The sequence below is a fragment of the Fringilla coelebs genome (assembly GCF_963513975.1).
Source record: "Fringilla coelebs genome assembly, chromosome: 12".
NCBI lineage: Eukaryota > Metazoa > Chordata > Aves > Passeriformes > Fringillidae > Fringilla > Fringilla coelebs.
In genome coordinates, this window is record NC_140038.1 from 14,899,566 (window position 1) to 14,908,981 (window position 9,416).

Here is a 9,416-nt window from a genome sequence, read left to right on the forward strand (position 1 = left end):
CAGGCTGGTGCTCTGTGAACAGGGAGAGCAGCCTCTCATAGGGCACATGTTGCTCTGTGAGCCAGGGGGAAGGAAAGTTACCCCATGCCTTATTTCCCAATCTAAGCGGTGAGACGAAGAGGGAAGGAAGATGACCTGACCCTGTGCAGTTGTTTACTACAAATGACTACAAGGAGATTGAGATCTCAGGCTCTCCTTCTGCTTGAAAAGGGCACTAATGGCATGGAGGGCTAGACAAGAGCCACATATGGTGCTAAGAGGAAGAGAGCAGTCAAAAGGAAGTAATAAGCCGAAATACTTCTAGGAACACAGCAGGAATGGCTGTCAAAAGACCAACATTTTAATCAAGAAACTTTGTAGACAAGAGGCTTCCCACTAAGGGAATACACGGATTCCTCCTTTCACCGGCAGCTTCTACCTCCTGCATTTTCAAGGCTCAGCATGGTCTCTTCAAGCTTCCCTCAACAAGTATTTCCAGGGAGGGTGGCCTTCCAGAATCAGTCACAGAAGCAACATTCAACTCAGTCCCTGGTGCACTGACGTTGAAAGCTGTGTCCCTTGGACTGCCCCTCACAGTCTCCTGGCTTTCCGTGGGCGGCAGCCGTTGTGGGGGACCGGGCTGTTGTCAGTGATGGAGATGATCTCCAAACCTCCCATTGTCAGCCCCTTGATGGCAGCCTGCAATGAGACAGCAGATGACAGCTATCAATACACAGAACTGCAGAGAAGGAAAAAAGCTCAGGGCAAAACAGTTTGTCCCCCATCTGAAAATCAACTTGTTCCAATGCTTCTTACTTCTTAATTCTTAAAAATAAGTAACTCATTCAGAAAACACAGTTTAAACTTATCTGCTCTAGTCCTTTCTTGAGTATTCCTACTGATTTTCCTACTTTAGCCATAAGAAGCCCCAAATACAGCTTTTATTCTACCTCCAACATGGTATTACTCTAAAATTATACTGACTCTTAAAAAGTCATTTCTGGGCACTCGGGTGAGGAATCCTTTATATCAGCTTCAGAAAAACCAAGTTAATTGAAACCAGCCTGAGTTTGGAAAACATCCATGATAGCTGAGAAAATAAAAGTATAGAAAAGAAACTCCAACACCTACTTTGCGTCCTGGTCCCAGTCCTTTCACCATGACTCGCACGTGCAGTACACCCTTCCCACGTGCTTTCTGTAAAAAGAACAACTGGTTAGTGTTCTCTCTGACATAAACTCTGGCTCCCCTGGTGTCTTTCATTTTCATAGTAGTATTTAAGTAAAAATAAAGATTAGGTAGTAATGGATAGAGAAGACATAGATGGGGATTAGTGCAGAGACACAAAGAGCAAACCAGGCTGGGGTATGGTCATGGCAGTTCAGAAAACTTCTGTGCTAGACTGTGAGCTCAGCACATAGAGAAAGCTCTCAAATCAAACTATCTGTGACCCAAAGTCAGAGCAAAAAAGGACATATCCATGGATACGTGACTGAAGTGGCAAGGGACTAACAATGACTAATTCTAAGTTGTTTTCCCTTCTCTAATGTGCGACTTCTCCCCTGTGACCAGTGGATTCTTTCTGGAGGGTAAATGAGAAGAGCAGGCAAGCTTTAGATTTGCTATGCAGGAGTCCACACCTCCAGGGCAAAAATTCTAGGGGCTTTCAAACTGCAAATGAAGAACTGCTGTACAGCACAGCCCTGCTGCCACCACGTGGAGGGAGCCACCTCTGGCTCTCTTTCTCATTGTGCTCTGGTGCAATTAACGTACTAACTACTTCAACAGTGACAGAATCAATCTGTCCAAGCACAGCTACGCAGCTATTATGAGGCTCCAACGAGCACAGATTAATAGTGAAGATGTTCTTATACCCCTCTGAGTCAACCACAATAAGCTGTTGGCCGGCAGTGGCACCAAACTCCTCTGGCATGAAAGGCTGAAGTGAGTTCCACCTAATTTAGGGTAAGGATTTTCAGTTTAACCTTGCCTCATTCTGCTGTAATGAGGACTGTGATACAGCCAGCCTCAGCTCCTCCACATGGACACCCACATGCTTTTTTTCAGAAAGAGTTACAATAAACTACATGCAGCTGGAATGAACAGGTGCAAGAACATCACTTTCTCTGACTGGAACTGCTGGCTGGAGCTCAGTTCTGTGGCAGAGAGCAGATATAAAATATCCAGACAATAACTACAGCTACTTCTCAGTCCCCTATGGTGCAAAACTTGAACTGCTGCTGATTCAGGGTCTACATTCCTCAGATGACTGAGAAATGTTCACTTAGGAAAACAGGAGGCTACGCAGACGGGTGGTAGGAAAGGACAGGCTCCAAGTTACAATCACACATTTCCAATCACAACCTGCACAGCTCAGCTCCCACTTGGGGCATTTCTGACAGCTTTTTCAAACACACTTGGTGTGCAAATGAAACCTGGGACAGTGCTCCAGCACCAGAGTGCTGCCTGCGAGCCAGGGCTGTGCCCAGGTGCAGGTAGCCAGAGCTGCCCTGTGGAGGTGGGGGTCACGGTGGGCACTCACCACTGCCGCTGCCATGGCTGCGGTCTGTGCTGCGATGGCCGTGCCCTTCTTGGCGTTCTGGAAGCCCTCTGTGCCGCAGGACGTGCGGGAGAACGGCTGGTTGTCAAAGCTCACCACCTGGATGTGCGTGCTGCGGAGGGACGGGCGGAGGGAAGCAGCAAGCTGAACAAAGCTTTATTCTCCAGTTTCTCGCTCACCTTACTGGCACAGCTGACTACAGGACTTCTGTCTCTCTTTCAAAGTATCCTACTCAAACCCACTGCAGAGACCACCCAGCAGTGACCTGGTCATCTTACAGACCCCAGCAGAACCTTTCTGGAGAAGGTGTGCTTTATGTCCCTCAGCTCTTTCAGATCCACCTCTCACTGCATTTTATCTCTTCTATTAAAAAAAAAAAAATGCACAAGACACTTTTAGAACTTGGAAGAGCCTTAAGCAGTAACATATCACAGGAGCAATCACTGATGAAACACAACTGTCTCACGGAGAATATGGTAATTTTTTCAACACCTGCACAGAAATAGTGCAACAGCAGTGGGCTGGAAGTAACCTGCTGTTAAAACTACCAGCATCTGATTATTCATATCAGAATGTAATCAAAATATATAAAAACAGTCTCAGTGCTTTTAAGAGACTCCAAGAAAACAGGTATGCTCCCTGAACACCACTAAGGTTTAAATCAGTATCATCTTCCCAGCCATGAACACCATTCCCTTGGCTGTTTTCCTTTGAGCCTTTAGATCAAAACGATGACAGGCCAAACCCCGGGTTCTAAGCTTTGATTTCACACGAGAGCAGGAACGGAGCAGCTCATTTGCTTACTTGTTGTAACTTGCTTTGATGTGAGCTATCGGGACCTCTTCATAAACCTTGCCATCCCATCTCATGGAGTTCCTCTGCAGGATTAAAGAGCTGAGGAGCAAAGTAAGAGTTATCAGGCCTCGCTCTTTAAATATTACAAAGTTTCATTTCATATCGGGAAATAAAGAAAGAAGGGAGCAAACCTCCGAAAAACACAAGCTGCGTTTCTGATTGAGTCAAGCGGCTCCCTCCCATTCCTCGGCTGAAAACCCACCGAAGGCGATAAAACCTCGCAGCAAGAGGCAGATAGCAGCGCCCTCCCGGCGCGGCCTGGCCTCGGCTCTCACCTCTGCTCGGTCGCGCTCTGCTTCTCCGTCTCCTTGGCAGCCGCCCCCGCCACGTCCTGCAGCCTCGGGGGGCCGGTGCGGAGCCCGCGGCACAGGGCGGCGGCGCGGCCCCTGAGGAGACAACAGCGGCTGAGCGCTGGGGCGGATCGGCTCCAGCGATAGCGGGCAGCCCCCAGCGGCCACCCCGCTGCGAGGGAGGCCCTCCCCGCTGTCCCCCCGCTCCCCGCAGCCCGTCCCGCCCTCTCGGCTCACCCGCAGCCCAGCACGCGTAGCCCGGCGAGCGCCATGGCCGCGCTGATGGCGGCGGCCCCGGCCCGCGGCGGGGAGCGGCCGCCGCGGAGCACGCCGGGAGCGAGGAGGGGACATGGCGGGGCATTGTGGGGCGCGGGCTATGGCGGCGCACCTGCGGCCGCGGGCGGCGGGCAGCGCTCGGTGGGCTTGTAGCGCTGCAGCGCCGCGCCCGTGGAGGCTTTTTGGGGCGATGTGCTTGTTGAGGCTTCCTCGAATCACGCAGCCTCTGGAAAAGGAGGAGGAAGAAGTGGCGGCGCTCATGGTGCAGGTAGAGGGGGATGTGGGGGTGTGGGTGGGGAAATGGCGCCCTCAGGCATGAGGGGAGAGGAGCATCAGGGGCTGGTGGCCTCGCACACGCTGTCTGTGATGTTGCTCCCCCAGTGCCCTGCGTGCGATTTGCACCACACCTCGTGGGTGTTGGTGGTGTCCCCATGGTCGCCTCCGTGGTGTTGGTGTCCCTGTCTCACGCTCCTGCTGCAAGCAGGGAAGCCCTGCTCTGCCTCAGGAAATTCCTATTGCCTTGCTTTTGCTGAGTTGGAAATAATTTAATTCTGCTTGTTAATACCTATAGTGCTTGTGGCTTAAGAATTCTTTTTGTTGCTTTTCTAGATAGAGCTGGAGAAGAGCCTCTATTCAGATCATGAAATGCGTAAGCTGGAGGAGGAGGAGCAGCTCAAGAGGAAGATGGAAAGCTTGTATGATGAGGATGAAGCTCGTGGCAAGGCAGTTATGATGGCTCAAGACCTGGAGGAGAAGTGGGAGCAGAAGTTTCTGCGGTTCAAAGCTGCCCCACGGATAACAGGTACAGCCTGGAGTTCGTGGTGGGTGAGAACACCCAGATTGTTTGCCAGAGTGCAATTCAGTAGAAGGAAGGCATTTTTGTGTCTCTTTTTTTGTTTGTTTTAAAGAGAGTCTTGACTCTGTGGTAGCACATGTGCAATTAACAGTCTGACAGGGAAATCAGTGTTTCCATGCTGCAAAAAAGTGTGTTTTCACTAGGGCAAAATGATGAACATAAATGTGGTTTCCAGACAAGAGAAATGTTTGGTCATTTGGTTCGCAAGCTCTGCTTAGTGCTCTTGTTGATTTCTGTGAAGGTGGAGATCCAGGCTGCTTGTTACAGAGTCTTTCTGTAAAGGAAAATAGCAGCTGAATCCTGCAATGACTTCTTGAGTGACTGAGAACATTCCTGTCGAGATTTCTGCCATATTCCATGTATCCACATTTGTGTATTGTTTCTGGGTGGAGGCACAGGGAGTTAATAACCAAGGGGGTCAGAGCATGCTGCCAGGAGACTTTGTTTCCAGCATGTGTTGGTTTTTGGCAGATGCTGACAAAAGCAACAATCGAACGTCATTGAACAGGAAGCTGGACAGCAACCTGATGCTTCTGGTGAAACAGAAAATTGGTAACCAGGAGCTATGGCTCCTGCCTCAAGTGGAGTGGCAGCCTGGAGAGACGCTACGGAGCACAGCTGAGCGAGCCATGGCTGCGTTTTTGGGTGTGTAGTTTGACCCTTCCTCTTGTTTGTCCCAGTGGTTTTCTTCCAGTGCCCTGTCTGAGGGATATTTGCCATCTGCTGTAGTGAAATCTTCTCCCATCTGCTGGGAAAAGGCATGTTGTGGCAGAGGGCTGGCACACTGGGAGTTGGGGTTTCTGGCTGCCACGTCTGGCCGTTATGGGCCATTTTGGGGTATCACCGGACACCCCTGAATGTCTGGGGTTGCTTTGGGCTTCTCTTTCCCTCTTGTTGCCCCCTTGTAGCTTTTGTGGCAGATGGGTGATGAATGCAAACACGTGTCCTTGCTTTTCACTCAAGATTGGCAAAGCTGGATACCCTCTCCTTCCCTTCCTCCCTCTCCCACTCTGAGAGGACTCTCTGGTCTCCAAATGAAGTGGTTTTTCATGAGAAAAAAACCACAGTTTTTTCACAGTTGTCAGTATTTCTGCCAAAGAGGGAACAGTCAGTCTAACCACATACAAGGAATGGCTTATGCAGTACTGTTGTTATACAGGGAAGCAGTTATTGTTGTTTTGTGTTCTTTTGTCTTACTCTCTTTCTCTTTCATTGCTGCCTTCTTGCAGGAGATCACATTCAAGCCAAAGTCCTAGGGAATGCACCATATGGGATTTACAAGTATAAATTCCCCAGGGCCATCAGAACTGAGAATAACGTGGGAGCCAAAGTCTTCTTCTTCAAAGCCTTCCTCCAAAGCAGTGATTTGTCCCAGGCAGAGCTGAAGGCAGATTATCTGTGGGTCACAAAGAAGGAGCTGGGAGATTACCTGCAGTCAGAATACCTGAAAAAAGTCAATAGATTCCTCCTGGACTTGTGAGCAATGGCCTGTGCTCCAGCAGATGGGGAAGGTGTGGGACGTGGCTCCAGGGAGGAGCACGGCTGCTGCTTTGCATGGTCTGGGTGTATGAGATGTTCTCTTGGGCTCTGGAGGATAATTTGCCTTTGCCTTATTTCCCAGTTCCCTTCACTGGCCTTGTACTTAATAAATATTAAAATCTATACTCGGAAGTGAAGCTTTCCTGAGGGAGTTCTTTGCTGTTGTTGAATTCTCCTCCTCCATCTCTTCTGGATATGCATGTTGTGATCCTTTCCTCTCCCAAGAGTGTGGTTCCCTGGGGCTGTGGTGCCCAGAAGGTTTGCTTTCCTCTCCAGACTCCTGCCACAGGCTCAACCTCAAAGGGTTTCTCCTTGCTGTAGCTAATGCTTATCACTGGTACCTGCTCTCTGATAAGAGCAGCACTGGAGGGTTATCTGTGTGTCCAGGTGGGAACAGACTCTCCTGAACACCGGCCAGGACAAGACGAGTTTCTGGGGAGATGTAAGCAGGGGTATTCACAGCTTATTAACTTCTAGTGTTAGCTGCCTCTGGCCTGGAGTCTGTGGTGCACAGTGGCTGTGGAGGACACGGATCCATGAGGAATGGGCAGCTGCCTTCCCACTCACACTGCCTCCCTGTGAGCCTCAGGTTACAGCAGCAGACACTAAGGGAGGGTAACAGCAACAGCAGCTGCTCTCTGTCTGGGCTTGAGGCTCATTTTTCCTGGAAGGGGAAGGTGCTTTAGCATTGCTGTCTCATGGGAGCAGCCTCAAAGGTGTCTCTAGGGAGTTCTTGGCTCCCATTCCCACTGTGTCAGGCCAGCACTGCTAACCAGCACAGCTGGGTCTGCCTCAGGTAGCCTGACCCTATTACCCCAGTTTCTTTATTAGAGGATCTATCCTGGGCTTATGTGGTGCTGCCTTGGCCCTCTGGGGCTGGTTCTGTTGTTGGAGGTTTTTTCTGGTTGTAAATGTGGCTGTTTAGTAGTCAAGAGTGCTGCTGGATCTCACAGGGAATGAGCTTCCTCCAGCAGCAGGGAGAGAGGGAGGAAATAACTGTCATAAATCATCCAGAGAGAGTTTGGACTCCAGAGGTGGGACTGGAGATTGCTGTATGTACTTTATCAATCCTTTGGGAGCTGTTGAGCTCCAGGCTTCAAATTAAAGTTATCCTTAATCACTCTGCAAGACACTGGGGTGGAGGGTAGCACAGCAGCCTTCTGTTTTCCAATGCTGGACAGTTTGGGAGCTGCAGGTTTGCCATAAATTACCAACAAAATTTGGCTCCTAGAAGCATCCTCACAGGCCTGGCAAGGAGGCTGAGTCTGCAGCAGAGAGCAGTGGCAAAGAGGAAATAAATGTGGAGCAGAACACGTGCCTGAAAAACTGCAGATTTTTGGCTTCTCTCTGAGGTCAGCATTGCTGAAGGGAGCCCTATTGCCTTCTCCAGGACTGGAAGCTCCAGAGGCAGGAGGAGGCAAGTCCTTCCCCTCAGGCTGTGCCCCTCCTGTGGGGGATCGTGGGTGCAGTCAGTACAGGTTTTCTTTGCCACTCTTGTTTCAGGCTGTCACTGGCTCCAGAAGATGCAGCTGAGACCTTGTGGCCACAGGTTTAAGAAATGCCCTTAGCTAAAGAGTCTGCCCTGTTTCCCACACCAAGGCAGGTTTTGTATTGCTGGGACAAAACTTTCAAAGCATAGAAAATGCTGTTTAATCTGTGCTTGCTCCCAAAAGACAGAGCACAAATGAAAGAAAAGGCTGTACTGAAACCTTGCTGATCTTCAGACCCAGGCAGTTCCTATTTCTGGATTACTCAAGCTGCAAGTCTTTGGGCATTGTCTGTGCTGAGAGATGTGTAGCTCCTTCAGCTGTGGAAAGGTCAGAATCAACAGCATCCTTCATTTTTTAATGTTTTTTCCTTGTCCTCAGACCTTCTTACAGGTAGCATGTGTGTGAGAAGCTTGGTCTTTTCTGAAAGCTGAAAGTGTTTTTTCTTCGCCTGAAATAAAAATTCCTTCTTGCAACCTGTGTGGGAACAGCACCATCTATTTATTTATTTAAATTATTTTTATTTTTCCTGTAGTTGATTTTATTTAAAGCTACTCAGCCAGTTGCTGCAAACAATCACAGATCCTGCAGCTCAGTTCTCCTGTGTGGTCTCTTTTCTTCCCCAGCCTTGGGGAGAGAGAAGCTGGAGGATCCTAGAGGGTGGTTTGAATCTTCTCATTTCCTCTACTCCCAAACTCCTGCAGTAGGTCACAGAGGTTGTTCTTTTCCTTTGGGAACTTGGTGGCTGCAGGCTGTCTTTCCACTCAGTGTGAACCTATTCCCAGACTTGGAGCTGCAGAAGTCTGAGCAGGCTGGTGGGATATATTTTGCTGGTAACTGCTGAAAGGGCAACACAAAGCCTGAGAGAGCAGAAGAGTGGAGTTGTGACTGTGTGAGAGCTGCTGTCCAGCACAAAGAGCAGGGGGAGCATTTTACTTTTGTTGAACATGAAGCACAAAACTCCCCTTGCAAATGTGATGGAGAGCCACCAGAGTGTTTGTCTGGGTGTTGAGGGAGGCTGGAGCTTGTTTGCACTCAAACCCCGGAGGGTTTTTCTCACCTTCACAAAGTCCCCCTTACATGAGATCTCTGCCAGAACCTGAGGCTGCAGCAAGTGCCTGGGAAAGAAACTGAGTTTGTTGTTGCTCTTCAGTGCAAGGCAGGGTGAGATCAGCTGAAGAGCTCCTCTGTGAAGGGTGCACTGCAGAGAGGAGTTTTGGAAAGTACCTGTAACTCTTTGCTAGTCCCAGGTAAGATCCATGCTGCTGTTACCCACTCCTGACTGCTCAGGCTGCAGAGGCTTTCTGCTCCTCAAAGCCATTTTTGGCATAGGATGCTTCCATTCTTGAGGGTCATACACAAAAAGCCTCATCCTTTCTGTCTCCAAGGGGGAAGGAAGCATCTGAAGATGTCCTGGCCCTCTGAAACCCTGTAGGAGGAAGATGGTATTCTCCCAAATATAGCTATGAGCAGGGATGCATGCTGGGGGTGCAGGTAGCATCCTGAGGCATCCCTGACTGCCAGCTCAGGGATGATGGGAATTGTGCTGTCCCAGCTGCTGCAGCCTTTGGGCT

General features: G+C 49.7%; 2 protein-coding genes across 2 annotated transcripts; one reads left to right on the forward strand and one right to left on the reverse strand.

The window, feature by feature from the left end:
• Positions 1–318: 318 nt before the first annotated feature.
• On the reverse strand, positions 319–4,034 carry MRPS11 (mitochondrial ribosomal protein S11). Its single transcript, XM_084213741.1, has 6 exons — positions 3,922–4,034; positions 3,670–3,780; positions 3,344–3,433; positions 2,522–2,651; positions 1,111–1,176; positions 319–678 (listed from the first exon to the last, which is right to left on the reverse strand). Exons 1-6 carry the CDS (start codon positions 3,954–3,956, stop codon positions 571–573), a joined length of 540 nt encoding a protein of 179 aa, XP_084069867.1. The 5' UTR covers positions 3,957–4,034; the 3' UTR covers positions 319–570.
• Positions 4,011–6,486, forward strand: MRPL46 (mitochondrial ribosomal protein L46). The gene is made up of 4 exons (XM_084213740.1): positions 4,011–4,228; positions 4,570–4,762; positions 5,288–5,461; positions 6,046–6,486. Exons 1-4 carry the CDS (start codon positions 4,034–4,036, stop codon positions 6,294–6,296), a joined length of 813 nt encoding a protein of 270 aa, XP_084069866.1. The 5' UTR covers positions 4,011–4,033; the 3' UTR covers positions 6,297–6,486.
• The last annotated feature ends 2,930 nt before the right edge of the window (positions 6,487–9,416 follow it).

Coding starts and splice junctions, on each gene's coding strand:
- MRPL46 (XM_084213740.1), top strand. CDS start 4,034: ATGGCGGGGCATTGTGGGGCGCGGGCTATGGCGGCGCACCTGCGGCCG. Junction 4,763..5,287: donor AGCTGCCCCACGGATAACAG/GTACAGCCTGGA, acceptor GGTTTTTGGCAG/ATGCTGACAAAAGCAACAAT. Junction 5,462..6,045: donor AGCCATGGCTGCGTTTTTGG/GTGTGTAGTTTG, acceptor GCCTTCTTGCAG/GAGATCACATTCAAGCCAAA.
- MRPS11 (XM_084213741.1), bottom strand. CDS start 3,956: ATGGCGCTCGCCGGGCTACGCGTGCTGGGCTGCGG. Junction 1,177..2,521: donor CAGCCATGGCAGCGGCAGTG/GTGAGTGCCCAC, acceptor TTCTTTTTACAG/AAAGCACGTGGGAAGGGTGT. Junction 679..1,110: donor GACTGGGACCAGGACGCAAA/GTAGGTGTTGGA, acceptor GTCTCATTGCAG/GCTGCCATCAAGGGGCTGAC.